The sequence below is a fragment of the Ictidomys tridecemlineatus genome, chromosome X, assembly GCF_052094955.1.
Source record: "Ictidomys tridecemlineatus isolate mIctTri1 chromosome X, mIctTri1.hap1, whole genome shotgun sequence".
NCBI classification, from domain to species: domain Eukaryota; kingdom Metazoa; phylum Chordata; class Mammalia; order Rodentia; family Sciuridae; genus Ictidomys; species Ictidomys tridecemlineatus.
The window spans coordinates 93,308,384-93,327,173 of record NC_135493.1 but is presented as its reverse complement, the minus strand read 5'-3'; the positions used below and the strand labels follow the sequence as shown (position 1 = coordinate 93,327,173).

The window sequence follows — 18,790 nt, the reverse complement described above, 5'->3', positions numbered from 1 at the left end:
AACCAAATCCACAGGAGAAAATTACTTGCTTGACCCTGAGAATGCTCATATTAAGCACACTTGGTTGCTTTATTATCTTCTTCAACATTGTTTGCTTCTCACTAACATTGTTTTGTGTTCATAGTTATTGTGCCTGCAGATCTCATATCATGGGCAGTCATTTATCATATGGAAGAATTCGAATTCTGTGTATTCTAACTCACGAATCATTCTTTGTGAAGATTTTGGCCAAGAACAATAATGGGCTAATCCCTTATTAGGCTTTTAGTGTTTCACACTAAAAGTCACTTTGGGCTGGGTGTAGTGGTGCATTCCTATAATCCCAGCATCTTGGAAGACTGAGGCAGGAGGATCTCAAGTTTGAGGCCAGCTTGGGCAACTTAGACTGTTTAGTTTGGGGGTTGGGCGGGCGAGCAGGCAGGGTGAGGATGCTGAGTATGTAGCTCAGAGTGTCCCTGGGTTTAATCCCCAGTACTTCCCAGAATAAAACAAAACAAGTGAAAATAACTTTGGTCAAAGATTTATACAGAGCTACACAATCATCACTCTTTTGGGGGGGGCCTTGTGCTTTGTACTTACACTAGCTTTTTTTCTTTCAAACGGGTTAATTTTTTCACTATTAGTCTTAAGTGTATTTAAAGGATAAGTTTCAGAAATGAAAGAAATGTTTACATTTTCACACAAACTTGAGCTTGTGATTTTTAAAATTTGTTCAACTTGGGAAAAATTTTAACAGGCACATCTCCTCTCCCCTCCCAGAATAACCATGTGCATGGACAGCCATATACAGGCCCAGCAGCACACCACATGAACAACCCTCAGAGAACTGGCCAACGAGCACAAGAAAACTACGAAGGCAGTGAAGAAGTATCCCCACCTCAGACCAAGGATCAGTGAAATGCACATAATTAACTGGTTCCATCAAGACTGTGCACCCAGGCCTTACAGTCCAACCTTTTTCTGTGTCTGGCTAATATTTAAAACTAGAAAACTATTCCTAATCAACATGGAGTGGAGAGTTTATTCACTGTCTTATCTGCAGAAATTTGCTGTCAATATATAACCCGCCTGCAGTGGAAAGTGTATAGTGTTTTGTAATAAATGGCCTGATGCTAATGTGTAAATGGCAAAGGTGTATATAGTATATTAATGTTTGACTGTTAATTCTTAAGCAAGAAACTTTTTTCTTGATGGGACTCACAGATCTACAAAAACTACTACAAAAGTTAATTTTCTTGTTATACCCACTGCACTTTGCAACCAGTGTTGCCTGCCTCTTGGCAGTTTGATCAACTCCTTTACAAAAACAAAAAATAAACCAACAGCAACAAAACAGCCCATTCATGTCAGCCACACCAATAGTTTCATGTTAATTCTTTGCCACTGAAGTCAATTTTAACTATGAGCAATGTAAGGCTGGTAACCTTTAAATTATTTGGTTGATGTGGAAAATTGGTGATGTAACATTGTTTCTAGATCTTTTTCATTGCCTTTTTATTCTGATATTAGGTTAATCACTTTGAGGCTATAGTTATGCTGTAACATTTAGCATGGCTTCACACCACGTTAGTGTAGCCAATGAAGAAAAAACTACCATAACGACTGCAGTTGTCCAGAAGTGACAGCTGTGTTGCTCAGAGCTTTTCCTTCTTACACCTAGAATATAAAATAAAGCGAGGGGAGAAATGTGACAGGCAGTTTTCAGTTGCACTTATGTTCTTTCTCATATTTGACAGTTCAGTCTTTGGGTGGGATAAAGAAAACTTAAGTATCAGTAATGGGAATTTTAAAAGATTTTTTTTAAATATGCAAAAATTTGCTATGCCAGGATGCTGGAGCATAATAGAAGACTGTATTTGGTATGCTTGTTTTTGTTTCTTTGGTAGAGATTATTAGGTGAGTCTTCTGGATCCCAGTGATGTGGAAGTCGTCAGAATCCCACAGTACTTGGAGTACCTCTGCATCAAGATATCTGACTGATTTTTCTGCTCAGTCACAATTTTACTTGAAAGCAAGAATTGTCCTAGCTCACTTTCCATTATTCCAAAAATATTAACGTTCAAAGCAGGGTCTAATTTAAAAAGAAACTACTGGTTAGTTAATATAATTGAAGTATCATAATTTCAGAATAAACATTTGATTAAAGTAAGGAACTCATCGGTTAATACTGTATTTAAAAGAGAATTGGTGACTTGAATGTGTGTAATTTTTTTGGAACCTGTCGAAAAACCAAATACCCCTGCAAACAGATACAGCCCACCCTATTCTATTTAAATATTTTGCTGTTTTATTTTATAGAAATTATTTTGCTGAATTCACAAATAGAATTTGATTTAAGAAGAACTTTTTGTCCTGTGGTGTGTTTTTGGCTTTTTGGTTACTTTTTTGGTCCTGTTTTTGGTTTTGTTTTTGTTTTTTTAAGGACTGCATATAAAAATTCTGTGCATAGCATGCATAGCCATGGCACTTAATTCAGGATTTCAGTTAACATTTTTGTGCACAGAAAGATCTGACCTTTGGCCCTTTACTAAAGACTGCAGAGAGCCGGGAGCAGTGGCGCCTGAAATCCCAGCTACTCGGGAGGCTGAGGCTGAGGCGAGAGAATCGCAAACTCAAGCTGGAGGCCAGCCTGGAAAATTTAGTGAGACTCTGTCTCCAAATTAAAAAATCAAAAGGGCTGGGGATGCAGCTCAGCGGTAGAGTGCCCCCGGGTTCAGTCCCCAGTCCCCCAAAATTAAATACTTCGAGAAAACAGAATGTTGACACTAGAAGTTTCCTAACAATCAATCTTGTACTTTTTGTATGTTTTTTATATACATGTATATTTAATGAGCACAAGCTAGGTTGTATTTTTTACAATTCAGTTAATGGGAAAAAGTTTTGTCAAAAGGCAATAGTTGGAACTGAACAAAGCAGAAACAAACAGCATTGCATTATTTTGTGATTAAAAGGGGCAGGTATTTAAGATAAGATAAAGCTTTGGGTATCTTATTTGCAGTACTCTAGTAAATCTGTGCTTCTAGGTTTTTCTGTAGTATTAGGAAATTTTGACAGCAGATAGTTTGTTTTTACTTTATGTTACATCTGAATTTAAGTTTTTTTTAAGTGTGTTTTCTTTTGTAGTTTGCAGAGCTGGGATGGAACCCTGGGCTTCATGCATACTAGGCAAATGCTCTACCTTTGAGCTACATCCCCAGCCTAAATTTGTTTGAGCAAGGGTTGTACAGTGTTTGCGATTCCAGTTGGTAGTTTAACTTAAAAGTTAGTCACAAGCTTTCTCAACTAGCAAAGTAGGTTAACTTTATTTGGGAAAGTTCTTATTATTGTTAATGATACCATCTCACCATCTGAGAGGTGATTTTAAAATTTCCTGGTCCTTAACAAAAGTATGTAATGGGCTTAATTTAAAATGTAATGACTTCCTAGATGAGGAAAAAACTTGACATTTTAAAAGGCTGTGAATTTTTCTCTCTGGAGGGAGATCCTAACTTTGCTTTGAATTTCAAGCCGCTCCCCCCACATGGTGCCAGGTGAGGGCTTGAGAGTCATTTTCCTGTCTCTCCGAGGAAGAATGGCCTGTTTTGTGACCAGGAGTGAGGGAGATCGAACAGTTATTTTTGTTTGTGCAAGTTATTTTCTGTATTTATCTCTTAAGTATTAGTGTAGAACGGCAAATTTTAAAATGCATGTTATTGTAAGAGCAACCATAGTGGTGATTTCTGAGGTCTTTTTCTGAACACGGCACATTTTCAATTTCAAGTTTTCAAAAGTGCCTAAAGGTTATTTAATTCTCCCTCAGATGATTTTTTTGAGCCATATACTTCCTACTTTAAATGTTTCTTGCAGAATCACTAGTCTTCCTTCGAAAGAGATATTCCTGGAACTCTAAATGGCATGATTGCTCGCATAGAAGACAGTAGAATCTGTTAACGTAAAGACTGAAGATGTTTTAGTTGTAAAACTATGTGAACTAGGGGTTTGCCCTGCTGGATCTAAGTATTTCAGTGTACAACTTGGTAAGAACCGTATTGCTGCTGTTTCTAAGCCCTCCACCAACCAAAATTTTCATGTTCAACATGGTAGAGGCAGAAATAACATAATCATATTTGGGGACTTCTTTTTGTTGAATTTCTCTCGGTCATCATTTCCCAGCCTTGCGTCTTTTAGTTATAATGTATACAAACTTAGAATTATTAAAGTGTTTTCTATTTTTTTCATGATTAACTTTTATTAGTGAATGATAAGTCTTTAATCCTCTCAGTGGTTCAAGCGATGAGCCTTTTTTATTTGAATTGTTTGTAAATGAAAACCACAGTTTGTGATAATTCAGATGAATTCAGAATAGTTTTGAGTTTTTTATTAGTATTTTTGCAGCTTATGTTCTCCCATGAACTGTTTTACTTTGCCGGATTTTGTGGTTAATTTGGTGGCTATATCCTGCCTTATTTAGAATTATAACTGGATAAGAAAATTGCCTTTTCATTTTAAGTGCCCACTTTTGGCCTCCAGTTTAAAGGTACTACATACATGCTGCCAATATAGGAAGACAACACCCACTCCCCCGCTTTGTGTTACCAAGAAAAAGAACAGTACTGATTTCGCAGTAGGGCTCAACCAGAATTGGTCCTACACCTCCGTGTTTTAGCATTTGAGAAAAAGGTTTTGGGTGTGATGAATCACTACAAGAAGTGCTAAATGTATTAAGAACTTAACTGCCGATTGTATTTATAACAATTATTTCATGCTTGCAGAAATGTAGCACTTTTCTTCCAAATTGATAGGTGTAAGAAAAGGTGGGGAGAGGTACACCACATTTTAAAGTCACGTGTGAGTGCAAATTTTTATTTTGAAATCCAGATTCCCAAAAGGAAATTTCACCACCCAACTCACAATTCCTAGCCTTTTACAAACCAACAGACTGACATAAAGATTGTCCACAGTTCCTAAGATTTAGCACATATACAAAAATAAAACTTTATAAATTAAATTTGGGTTTTCCTTTTATTTATCTTCTAAGTTCAGAAGGGAATTCTCCGCCTTCCACTCCACAAGTCTAGAGATCAGACCCAGGACCTCAACACCCCATTGAAGGGAATTTTTTTAAGGGAACTCTACCATGTTTCGGTTGATCAAAGTGTATTCCTACCTAAGCAGTTCTGAGATTGAGTTGTGATCTAATTGCTGACCTAGTCCTTTCTTCTAAAACCAAGATTTAAATAGTTGGGTGTCTCAGAGTTCTTTCAGATTTGAAATAAAAGCCAGGTCACATATTTTGAGGCAAGTAATAGGAGGGAAACATTTCTCAACATGCCATCTGCTCTTAGTATCTAAAAAGTAATTTGTCATGTTTCAGGGAACTGGGACTTCTCCAGACATCTGTTGGTGTTTCCCTAAAGTTGGTTTACTTCAAAGAGTACCGCTCAAGAAATATCCCAATTTTTTATCTAATTTTATTGATAATTTTCAACAGCAGGACAGGCATGGGGGTACACACTATAATCCCAGTAATTTGGGAAGCTGAACAGGTGGATCAAAAGCTTTGCTGGCAGCCAGATGTGGTGGCGCACCCCTGTAATCCCAGGGGCTTGTGAGGCAGAGACAGGAGTTCAAAGCAAGCCTCAGCAATGGCCATGCACTAAGCAACTCCGTGAGACCCTGTCTCAAAAACAGGGCTGGGGATGTGGCTCAGTGGTTAGGTGCAGGAGTTCAGTCGCTGGTACAAAAAAAAAAAAAAGTTGTCAAAGGCCATCCAGGTATGATGGCACACACCTGTAATCCCAGCGACTCAGGAGAGTCTGAGGCAGGAAGATCATGAGTTCAAAGCCAGCCTCAGAAACTCAGACCCTGTCTAATAAAAAAGGGCTGAGGATGTGGCTCAGTGGTTAAACACCACTTGGTTCAATCCCTGGTACCAAAAAAAAAGTATTGAGGCCAGCCTCAGCAACTTGGACCCTGTCTAAATATGAAATTCACTTATGTTTCATAATGTATCATACGTAGCCTGAGAATAATTTTCTACAATATTCTTAGTGGCCCTATGATTTACCTTAGGCATTTTTCCCCAGTGCCAGGGATGGAACCCAGGATCTGGTGTATGCTGGGCAAGCTCTACTACTGAGCCACACACCAGCCCAGAAACTAAAATTTCAGACTCATCAAAAAGTTCGCTATTTTGCGGGGTGCCATGGTGCATTCCTATAATCCCAGTTGATTTAGGAGGCTGAGGCAGGTGGATTTCAAGTTCAAGGCCAGCCTCAGCTACTTGATGAGACCCTAACTCAAAAAATTAAGTGGGCCAGGGATGTGGCTCAGTGGTAAAGTGCCCCTGGGTTAAATCCCCACTCCTCCCTCCATCCCCTGCAAAATTAAAACAATGGTTTAAGACATTCCATTTAAATGTACCAAACAGAAACAATCAGTGGTAGCTGGGCGTAGTGACACATACTTGTAATTCCAATGGCTCCAGAGGCTGAGGCAGTAGGATCACAAATTTCAAAGCCAGCCTCAGCAGCTTAGTGAGATCCTGTCTCAAGAAATAAAAGTCTGGGGATCCTGGTTGAGTGCCCCCTGGATTCAATTTCCATTACTATATATATATATAATATACGTGTGTGTGTGTGTGTGGTTTTAGCTGTCATCTTGGGTCCAACAGGTTCGAATTCTACCCCACTAACACTAGAGAATCGTTGAGTTTTACCAAATCAAAGATGTCATCTATTATGAGGTTCACCATTAAGAAAATTCACTGAGAGATCAAAATGTGGGGAATCTATCCAATAATTATCCATATGGTGGCAACCCCCATCTAACATTTAGAAATAGATTTTTTTTGTAGATTTTACATTGCTTATTTTCTATTAGCAAAATTTAGAAATGCTATTTTTGAGTAGTTACTATCAAAGTTGGCCAGTTCACAAATTTATGAAGAAAAATTCTTAATGGTATAGCCATACTTTTTTTTTTTTTGAAACAGGTGTCACTAAGCTGCTGAGGGTCTTAATTGTCAAAGCTGGCCTCAAATTTATGATCCTCCTGCCTTACCCCCCCCCCCCCAGTTGCTGGGATTACAGGTGTGCACCTGGCTATGGCCATTCTTTCGAGATAGTTCTGTGTAGTTCATCTCCAGTTCTCATCTGCATAGATTTTCTGCTGCTAACTACTGATCAGCTGCCCTGGATTCTTGTGCATTCCATACATTAGAAAATAAGAGTATATATGGGGCTGGGGCTGGGGCTCAGCGGTAGAGCGCACACCTAGCACGTGCATGGCGCTGAGTTCACTCCTCAGCACCACTTAAAAATAAATGAATAAATTAAAGATATTGTGTTCAACTGCAACTAATATATATATATATATATATATAGAGAGAGAGAGAGAGAGAGAGAGAGAGAGAATACTTAGGCATGGTGATGCACCCTATAATACTTGTAATCCCAGTGACTGAAGCTGAAACAGATTTGCAAATTCAAGGTCAGCCTGGGAAGTTTAGGGAGACCCTGTCTCAAAAAGGGCTAGGGATGCAGTTCAGTGTTTGAGTGCTGTGGGATTCAATTCCAGTACTGCAAAAATAAGTTGGGCTTCACACTGCTATCCCTCACCAAAAAAGGGGGCCACCTTGCAAGACAGTAAGAACTGTATTTATGTTCTATTTCTTTTCAATTGTATAGATGGAGAAAAGTTCAAAATGGGCACTTTGGAAATGGAAAAGAGTTTTTATGGAGTCCTTTGAAGGGACTGTGTTGCATGAGGAATGGAAATATATTAACAGAATTGTGCCTCTCAAGTCAGGTTAACTTGCTTGCCATTTGGTCATGTTCTCATCTATTTCTTCCCCCTACCATTAGCATAATACATATTCCTTTGGAGTTCAGTAGTAAGGATAACTTTGATTGGGTCTTTTTTTTTTTTTTCCAGAACTGAGAATTGAACTTTATATTTTATTTTGAGGCAAGGTCTTACTAAATTGCCAAAACTGACCTCAAAATTGCCATCCTCCTGCTTCAGCCACCTGAGTCCTTGGGATCACAGGCAAGCACCACTGCACCAGGCCTGGCTGCATCCAATATTTTAGGTGGACCCAGAGAGAAGGAGGCATTTTGATTCATGAAGGTTCAGAATCCCCTTCCCTTCTTGCCCACCTAAATGTACTGCCTGCACAATGGCTGTTGGGGAGAGGAGACATTTGGAACCAGGGTGCCAAGGAAGTAGGTTAACATAGGGCATGTACGGTGTTGAGCGAGAGCCCATCATAATCCATTTTCCTAAGGTGTCTAAATGCTTTGGATTGTCCCTGACACATTTCTTGATGTATAAATTAGTATGTTCTCTTGGGTAATAACAGAAACAAGTTTTTCAGGTTGTGCTTAAAAAATAAGAAACATATAGTACCTAATCAGTAGTATTAGTAATTAGTAATCTACTTTCAGAATGTTTTCTTAAGCATTTATGATGAATCCTTCCAGGGCTTTATGTAGATTCCCAAGAGGTAATGTTAAACATCACTTATTTAGGAATTCTTACTCAAAGATGAAGAGTACGAATGGACTAGAAAGAAATTTAAAAGCTAAAGCGAAAAGTCAGTTTTATTTTTTTTTAAACATTTTTTAGTTGTAGATGGACACAATATCTTTATTTTATTTATTTGTTTTTTATAGGGTGCTGAGGTGAGGATCGAAGTTCTACCACTGAGCCACAACCCCAGGCCTTAAGTCAGTTTTAAATACCAAGCCCTTAGATTGTCCTTAGCCTTTGTTATTATTGCTCCAAGAATTTTCTTTTTTTGGGGGGGAGTGAGGTACTGGGGGTTGAACTCGAGCACTGAGCCTCATCCCCAGCCCTATTTTGTATTTTGTATTTTATTAGAGACAGGGTCTCACTGAGTTGCTTAGCACCTCGCTGTTGCTGAGGCTGGCTTTGAACTTCGATCCTCCTGACTCAGCCTCCTGTGCTGCTGGGATTACAGGTATGCACCACTGCACCCGGCTCCAAGAATTTTTTTTTTTTAGAGAGAATTTTTTTTTAATATTTATTTTTTAGTTTTTGGTCGACACAACATCTTTGTTGGTATGTGGTGCTGAGGATCGAACCCTGGCCGCACGCATGCCAGGTGAGCGCGCTACAGCTTGAGCCACATCCCCAGCCCTCCAAGAATTTTTTAACTAATAAAAAAGCAAAAACCACAAAGACTTGCACTAAAATATAAACAGGTTTGTCTTTCAATTATCAACACAGCATTAGACTGTAGAAATAGGCTGTTTATACTGATGTTAGCCAATATCCAATTCTCATAAACCCATTGTTACACAAGGAATGCAGGCTGGAGAAGAATGTTAGAAGAAAAATCTTACCAAGTGTGATAGAAGTGGCTACAGGATGTACCTCTCATGCTGTGTTTTTGTCTCTAGAAAAACTGGTTATGTGGGTAATCAAGAGCAACAGGTTTTGGGGGGCAGTAATAATTTTATCAATATGCAATCCACATTTAAGCTGTGGGGGCGGAGAGTGTTGGGGATGGAACCCAGGGCCCCCTGCATTCTAGGCAAGTGCTCTACCACTAAGCTACACTCCAGCCCCACATGTAAACTTTTACTTGACATTCTGCTACCCAGAAGTGTGAGGAGAGACAGTCGTTACAAAATCAGAGGCTGAAAAGAAAGAAGTAGCCTCACACCATGGTGTGCACCTGTCATCCCAGCAGCTCAGGAGGCTGAGGCAGGAGGATCGTGAGTTCATAAGCCAGCCTCAGCAACAGTGAGGCCCTAAGCAACTCAGTGAGACCCTGTCTCTAAATAAAATACAAAAGAAAAAAATAAAATAAAATAAAATACAAAATAGATCTGGGATGTAGCTCTAAAGACCCAATCTTAGATGTCATGATGAAAGCAAGCCAGAAAACATGCTTGATAGAAAGCCAGGGGCAGGGGCTGGGGTGTGATTCAGTAATAAGATTTACCTAGCAGATAATGAGGTCTACCCAACCCCCAAAAGAAAAAGGAAACCCAGAGGTGGTCACAACATTTTCCTGGTTATTATTTATTAGCATTCTGTACTTGGAGTGACTTTGTGAGCCAGGGTGGGCATATAAATGTTAAGTGTGCAGCCAGGCGAAATGGGCATGCCTTCAATCCCAGCAAGTTGGGAGGCTCAAGCAGGAGAATCTAAAGTTGGAAGTGACCCTCAGCAACTTAAGCCCTGTCTAAAAGTCAAAAAAGGGCCAGGTACAAGGGTGCATGCCTCTAATCCCAGGGGCTCGGGAGGCACAAGTTTGAGGCCAGCCTCAGCAATTTAGCAAGACTCTGTCTCAAAATAAAACATAAAAAGAGCTGGGGATGTGGCTCAGTGGTTAAGTGCCTCTGGATTCAATCCCTGGTAGCAAAGAAAAGAAAAGAAAAGGATATTTTTTGTGTATGTCGGGTTGTGATTTCAGGAAAGGAAAGTGCTGCGGCTCAGCTTTGTAACAAGGGGGCTTTGATTTGGCCCAAGACAATTCCTCTGGCTTTAAGGCTGCCATCCCAGCAGCCCAACTCTGCAATCTTCCCTGAACAAATAATGACAAATGAAATAGCACTTGAAGCCATCTGTTTGAGTTGGTGAATTTTGCCTCTGCTGTTTATAAACCTGCTTCGATTGAAAAGCAAAAACAAAGCCCAGAGTTTAGCAAAAACCATGGTTGGGTGAGCAGCCAAAAGCAATTTCCATCTCAGAAAGAAACACGACTTATTTTTGTCCAAGATGTTTTGGTCATGCGTGGTGGCTTCAGAGCATCCAACGCGGGGACTGTGCTAGTGCAGAGGCGTCTCTCCTTTTTGAAGAAAAGGGGGGTGCCACAAGTCTGGGCTTGCCATTTTGTGTTTAGATTTAGCTTTGTTGCTGAGAATAGCAGTAAGAATTTTATGTCGCATCTGCCAAACTAGGTCACCAAATGAATTCTCATAATGCTTGGGCAATGATGATCCTGGCATTTAGCTAATGGTGACTTTTTTCCACAGTGATTTGCTAAATGACATCTAAAGACAGTCTTTTGTCTTTTCTGTTGGAATTGGACTACATGAAAAGTTGGTTTATTTTGTCCTCTGCAAACAAACAATGGGATAGTTCTAATCTTCATAAACCCTATGAGGTAGGAGAAATATTCTCATTTTATACACCAAGAAATCTCATCTCCAAGACCTTACACAACTTGTTTGGGGGTTGCTCAGCAGGAAGAGAGAAAGAAAAATTATTGTTTGTTTTGGTCCCAGGGATTGAATGCAGGGGCACTTAACCACTGAGCTACATCCCCAGCCCTTTTTAGTTTTTATTTAGTGACGGGGTCTCTCTTGAGTTGCTGAGGCTGGCCTCAAATTTGCAATCCTCCTGTCTCAGCCTCCCTAGTCACTGGGATTACAGGTGTGCTCCATCGCACCCCTTCAGTCAGGGAATAGATTTTGAAGTCTCTCCTAGATCATGTCATTTCTGTATGCTGTTTCTGTCTCTCCCTTGCAGTATCACTACTAGTGGTTCCCATATTTCAGATCTTGGAAACTCGCTAACTGCACTAGTCCTGTTTTTTTAAGTCCCTCTGTGCTAGGAATCAGAACATAGTAGTCAGTAAATTAAATGGGCACTGTTTTTGCAGGGATTTGAACCCAGGTGATTACAAACCTGATGCCGCAGGATCACACACATTATCCCTCTTTGTATCAAAGCCTTGGTCACCTAGGGTGTATGACATGAAAGATTTAGCTAAGAGATGTTTTATACTTTGAGTCATGATCTGTATGTAAAAATTTTCCTGTTAAACCAAGCCTGGTGGTGTACACCTATAACCTAAGCAGCTTGGGAGGCTGAGGAAGGAGAATGGTGAGTTCAAAGCCAGCCTCAGCAATTTAGTGAGACCCTGTCTCTAAATCAAATACAAAAAAAAGGGTGGGGTGCTGGGGATGTGGTTCAGTGGTTAAGTGCTCCTGGGTTCAATCCCTGGTACAAAAAAAAAAATATGTTAATACATAAGCAGTTATTTATTTTCTTATAAAGCCTTCAACACAGCCAAGCACGGTGGTACCTGCTTATACTCCCAAGCAATTTGGGAGGCTGAGGCAGGAGGATTACAAATTGGAGGCCAGCCTCAGCTATTTAGGGAGACCCTGTCTCAAAATAGATAATACAGGGGCTGGGGATATAGCTCAGTTGGTAGAGTGCTTGCGTGGCATGCACAAGGCCCTGGGTTCAATCCCCAGCAAAACACACACACACACACACACACACACACACACACACACACACACACACACACACGATAATACAGAGGGCTAGGAATGCAGCTCAGTGGTAGATCACCCCTCAGCTCAATCGCCAATAACAACAACAAGAAAAATAAAAAATTAAAAGGAAGAACAAAAAAAGAAAAACCTTCCAAATAAGCAATTCCAGTACATTCGCTCTGGGCTCCCTTAAGGATTTAGGAAGCCCTGGCTTCCTGGGGAGAGCAGCTGTTGTGAGCACTGGCATTTACAGCTAAACCTCATCTGAGGTCTGACTGAGATGTACAATTTGCAATGCATTCACACCAAGCAGAATTCTTAATTGGCTGGTTTCCTGTATTGGAGCCGAACAACTTTAAGGGGCTGATCAAAGGGCGAGAAATGAAGCACGCGGCTGGTGATAAATGGCTTTGTGCTCTTCTATTTATCCCGATCTTCAGTCTGTCAGCTAATTTTAGGGTAAAGAATTGGAAAGCTGCTTCCCTGGGAGGAATTCTCAGAGCTGGGGGATATTCACATTTTAGCCACTGTCCCGCAGCGGCGCTGGATGATTAGCAGAAATCCACTTGATCCTACAAACATTCTGTCCTGGAAGAGAATCCATTTCCCCGCCCTGGGATCCAAAGCTATTTTCATTTGGAAGGAAAAGAAATGCAGCCTATAAGCAACGATTTCCCCCTACATTGGCTCTTGTGGGGGAAAATAAAGGCTGTTCACCACAAATAGAGAGGTTTCTAGATGCTACAAGGGGGTTCTGATTTAAGCAGTGTGTTTTCTTCTTTTTTTTTTTTAATTGATTTTATTTTTAAAATACATGACAGCAGAATGCATCACAATTTTTATTACACATATAGAACACAATTTTTCATATTTCTGAATATAGAGGATGTTCACACCAATTCATGTCTCCATACATGTACTTTGTGTTTTGTTGTGTTTTTTTGTGGTGCTGGGGATTGAACCCAGGCCTTTGATGCATGCAAGGCAAGCACTCTACCAGCTGAGCTAGATCCCCAGCCCTCAGCACATGTACTTAGGGTAATGATGTCCATCACATTCCACCATCATTGCTAGCCCCCTGCCCCCTCCCTTCCCTTCCCACCCCTCTGCCCTATCTAGAGTTCATTTATTCCTCCCATGCTCCCCCTCCCTACCCCACTATGCCCTTCAGTAGGTAAATAGATTAAAAACGTGGCCTAGGGGCTGGGATTGTGGCTTAGTGGTAGAGCGCTTGCCTAGCATGCACGAGGCACTGGGTTCGATCCTCAGCACCTCGTAAAAATGTAAAATAAAGATATTGTGTCCACCTAAAAAAAAAAACTAAAAAATAAATTTAAAAAAAAACGTGGCCTATATACACAATGGAATATTACTCAGCAATAAAAGAGAATAAAATCATGGCATTTGCAGGTGAATGGATGGAGCTGGAGAAGATAATGCTAAGTGAAGTTAGCATTATCTTCTAGCCTTATCTTATTAAAAGCCAATCCCCAATACACTGGTTCATTGTTGGTGGGACTGCAAATTGGTGCAGCCAATTTGGAAAGCAGTATGGAGATTTCTTGGAAAGCTGGGAATGGAACCACCATTTGACCCAGCTATCCCCCTTCTCGGTCTATTCCCTAAAGACCTAATAAGAGCATGCTACAGGGACACTGCTACATCGATGTTCATAGCAGCACAATTCACGATAGCAAGATTATGGAATCAGCCTAGATGCCCTTCAATAGATGAATGGATAAAAAAAAATGTGGCATTTATACACAATGGAGTATTACTCTGCATTAAAAAATGACAAAATCATAGAATTTGGAGGGAAATGGATGGCATTAGAGCAGATTATGCTAAGTGAAGCTAGCCAATCCTTAAAAAACAAATGCCAAATGACTTCTTTGATATAAGGGGAGTAAACAAGGACAGAGTAGGGTCGAAGAGCATGAGAAGAAGATTAACATTAAATAGAGATGAGAGGGGGGAGGGAAAGGGAGAGAGAAGGGAAATTGCATGAAAAGGGAAGGTGATCCTCAGGGTTATACAAAATTACATACAAGAGGAAGTGAGGGGTAAGGGAAGAATAATACAAGTGGAAGAAATGTTTTACAGTAGAGGGAGTAGAGAGAGAAGAGGGGAGGGGAGGGGAGGGGAGGGGGGATAGTAGAGAATAGGACAGACAGCAGAACACATCAGACACTAGAATGGCAATATGTAAATCAATGGAAATGTAATTGATGTAACTGATGTGATTCAGCAATCTGTATACAGGGTAAAAATGGGAGTTCATAACCCTTTTGAATCAAACTGTGAAATATGATATATCAAGAAAGATGTAATGTTTTGAACGACCAACAATAAAAATGAATAAATAAATAAATAAATAAATAAATAAATGTATGTCAATCCTCCAAAAACCAAATGCTGAGTGTTTTCTCTGATATAAGAAGCAGTGCGTTTCCTAAGCAGCCAAAGCCCCCATGACTATCTCAAGAAGGAAACTGGGAAGAATAATTCAAGATGGAAACAAGATAGGCAGATGGGACTGTGCCCTGGGGAGGTGGTTTCTAAACTCCGGAGCGGGTCCCCAGACCTCAGAACCCTGGAGGATTTTCTCTGATCAGAATGATGCAGAATTAGGGCTGAGAGTGTGGCTCAGTGGCTGAGTCCCCGCCTCCCACATGGGGGGCACTGGGTTCCATCCTCAGCACCACAGAAAGATCAATAAATAAATACATAACTAATAAGTAAAAAAAAAAAAAAGTCCATCGACAACTAAAAAAACAAAAACAAAAAAATTAAAAAATATATTTTTAAAAAAGGAATGATGGGCTGGGGGGATATAGCTTGGTTGGTAGAGTGTTTCCCTTGCACGTAAAAGGCCCTGGGTTCAATCCCCAGCACCATTAAAAAAAAAAAAAAATAGGGGGGGGGGATGATGCAGAACTAGAAATAAGTTTTACCTTCTTATGTATTTATTTTTTAGCTATAGGCAGGCACAATACCTGTATTTTATTTTTATGTGGTGCTGAGGATCAAACCCAGTGCCTCATGCATACTAGGCGAGTGCTCTACCTCTGAGCCCCAGCCTCAGCCCTGGAAGGAAGCTTTAAATGCACTCTTTTCTGTCCTAAGCTTTGATCACTTACAAGGAAACTGACAGTAGGCAGATAATGGGGAAAGGAATATACAAAACATACTCCAAGCCTAAAGGATGGGGGTATAGACCCAAAGAGGGGTAAGACCGCTGAGCCTTAATAACTTTTTTTTTTCTTTTTCATCTTATACAGAGATGAAGGCGAGGGGGGCTTGGTTTTGGGGGTGAAGGCTGGTGGGTGGGCCAGTGTGGGGGAGACTGAGAAGAGGAGGCCCCAGCAGCGCAGGGTTGCTTTGTGATGCAGATGAGCTCTCTGGGTAATAGCCACCTGCTTGGTCTTTGTCTGGGCCAGGTGTAAGACCCCCATCTCTTCCTCCTTTGGAAAAACAAAACAAAAACAAACAAACCAAAAAGCTCTCCTTTGCAGAAAGGGGGATAGGATATCGAGAGCCATCTGCATTGACTATTTACTTCACTAATGCACATAGATGTCAATTTTCTTTTATAAAAAAACAGCTTTTGGGAACTATTCTCTCCTCTGCCAGCGGTATGAATTTTCTCTGCATAACCCCCTGGAAATATGCTAATAAGCATATTTTCAATGGAATATTTTATGCTCCCACAAGACAATGGAGTAAGATTTTCATAAACTGAATTCACTTTATTTAAATGACTATCAGGGCCCTGGATCTAGCTCCGCAGTAGAACTTGCCTGGCGATTTGGTGGTAGCACTGCAAAAACAACCACCACCAAACAGAGAAAACCAACCCTAGAATGCTATGCCACCAGAGCGTACCTTTGGATCATCTTTCTTTGGTGCCAGGCATTGAACCCAGGGCACTTAACCACAGAGCCACATCCGCAGCCCTTTTTATATTTTATTTAGAGACAAGGTGTCATGGAGTTGTTTAGGGCCTTAATAAATTGCTGAGGCTGGCCTCAAACTTGTGATCCACCTGCCTTAGCCTCTCAAGGTTCTGGGATTACAGGCATTTGTCACTGTGCAGGCCTGAATCATCTTTAATTCAAATATCCACCCTTACAGGAAATGATAGAACAGTGTTGTTGTTGTTTTTCTCTTAACTTGACACACCAAAAAGTTAGAAAACCATCGAGGCGTAGTGGCACATGCCTGTAATCCCAGCAGCACAGGAGGCTGAGGCAGGAGGATCGAAAGTTCAGACCAGCCTCAGGAAAAGCTAGGTGCTAAGCAACTCAGTGAGACCCTGTCTCTAAATAAAATACAAAACAGGGCTGGGGATGTGGCTCAGTGGTCAAGCGCCCCTGAGTTCAACCCCCAGTACCACCAAAAAGTTAGAAAGCCAATGTTGGTCTCCTTAACATAAAAAAGCGCTAAAAAATGTACTTATGAGTTTGCAAGTCTGAGAACAGTTCATATTCTTCACAGTCAGTAAATGCTGAATTCTGAATGAGGTGACCTGGGATGGATCTGTTCCTTCATTCAAACATCCAAATTAGGATGTAGCAAAGTGGGGTGTGGGCCTTTTAAAAGTGTTGTGCAATTTGGTGATTTTTAGTACAGTCACAGAACAGTACAGTTATAACCACTATTAATTTTGAAGCTATTTTTGGAATCTTTTAAAATTGGTTTATCTAATAGCTCTAGAACAATGCTAAGTCTCTTTTATTAAAATACATGTATGCATTATCTATCTATCTATGTATCTATTTATCATCTATCTATAATATGAAATTACCTTTAATTAAAATTGGTTTAACACATAAAAAAAAAAAGTGGGGTGTGGGGAGAGGACAGAGATGTGTTTGTTCTCTGTAACTAGAGAGCTTGGTAAGTGGAAGGACAACACTTTTGTCTTGCATTTCTTATTGATTTACTTATTTTTTAATTGTAGGTGGACACAATACCTTTATCTTTATTTTATTTATTTATATGTGGTGCTGAGGATCGAACCCAGGGCCTTACCCATGCTAGGCAGGCGCTCTACCACTGAGCCACTGCCCCAGCCCTTGTGCCCTGCTTTGACATGGGCTGTGCACTGATCCAAGTATATGGGCGAGTTCATGTGGATCTGGGGAGAGATTCCACCCTCCCCCAGAACTGGCCATGGCAATTTGCCCATCTTCCTTGGCAAAGAAGGAGCACCTTGGTCTGCTGGTCCAGGCAGAACCTCCACAAACCCCACTCCCTGCACAGGGTCCCAACTTCTCTTGCTTCCTAGTAGGGCCTGGGTAAACTGGCCATGCAGAGGGGGAAGGTGGCTCTCCCAGATCTTCTGTGTCTCACCCCCCAATCAGTTTTACCCGTTGTCATCTGAGAGTGTGAGGATAATAATACACAGCATGGCCAAGCACAGTGGCCCACACCTGTAATCCCAGCGGCTCTGGAGGCTGAGACAGGAGGATCACGAGTTCAAAGCCAGCCTCAGCAACTTAGTGAGGCCCAAAGCAACTCAGCGAGACCCTGTCTCTAAATAAAAAATGAAAAGGGCTGGGGATGGGGCTCAGTGGTTAAGCACTGTTAGGTTCAATCCTCAGACAAGTCTAAAAATCCAAAGGAGAAAATATATGAAATCCAATTTTCAAACTGTCACCTTTGTTCCCCGATGTCCAATCCCTGACTTGTTCACCCTGTCATCATGGCAGCAGTCAGGCCAGTCTTGTTCTTTGCCTTAGGGATGTATTAGCAGAAGTAGAGCAAAAGGAGGTGTTTCTAACATCCAAGTTTAAAGGGCCCTTACCTCTGAAACACAGTAACTCTAACTCTGCTTGAGGCAACACCTGATGAATCTGGGAATCAGACAAAAGTTCCCTGGGAATGGATAGGGGCTAAGGGAAGGTGCACTGAAGCCCAGCAGTAGCAGAGGGTACTGGACCCAGAGGGGCCTGCCGATGAGGACGAGATGCAGACACAGAGGTTCATATGCCTCTGTTTACAATTGCCAAAAGGTCAAAATAGCCCAAGTATGGGCTGGGGATGTGGCTAAGCGGTAGCGCGCTCGCCTGGCAAGCGTGTGGCCCAAGTTCGATCCTTAGCACCACATACCAACAAAGATGTTGTGTCCGCCGAAAACTAAAAAATAAATATTAAAAATTCTCTTTCTCTAAAAAAAAAAAAAGCCCAAGTGTTCATGGATGAATGGATAAAGAAAATGGATTATGTCCACAGAATGGAATGTTATTCAGCCATAAGAAGGAATGAGGATGACACATGCTGCGACACGGATGGACCTTGGAAACATGCCGAAAGAGCACATGCTGTCTGCTTCCATTTATGAAGCTTGCAAAATGGGCAAATCCACATAGATGGAGAGCAGAGACAGCTGGCAGGGGCTAGAGGAGGAAAGAAAGGGGAATAAAGAAAGGGGAGGATTGCTAATCGGGGGGTGTTCTGAGGAAACAAGAATGTTCGGGAACTAGATAACAGGTGATGGTTGTGCAACATTGTGAATGTTCTCAATGCTACCTAATTGTATACTT

General features: G+C 41.0%; 1 protein-coding gene across 3 annotated transcripts in view; it reads left to right on the top strand.

Moving 5' to 3' along the window:
• The window catches only part of Usp9x (ubiquitin specific peptidase 9 X-linked), a 113,153-nt gene extending 108,166 nt beyond the window's left edge, over window positions 1-4,987 (top strand). For all 3 annotated transcript variants that reach the window (XM_078034956.1, XM_078034957.1, XM_078034955.1), the window contains exon 45: window positions 760-4,987. In XM_078034956.1, the coding sequence (XP_077891082.1) occupies window positions 760-897 (138 nt within the window). In that variant the 3' untranslated portion in view covers window positions 898-4,987. The remainder of the gene's footprint in view (window positions 1-759) is intronic.
• The last annotated feature ends 13,803 nt before the right edge of the window (window positions 4,988-18,790 follow it).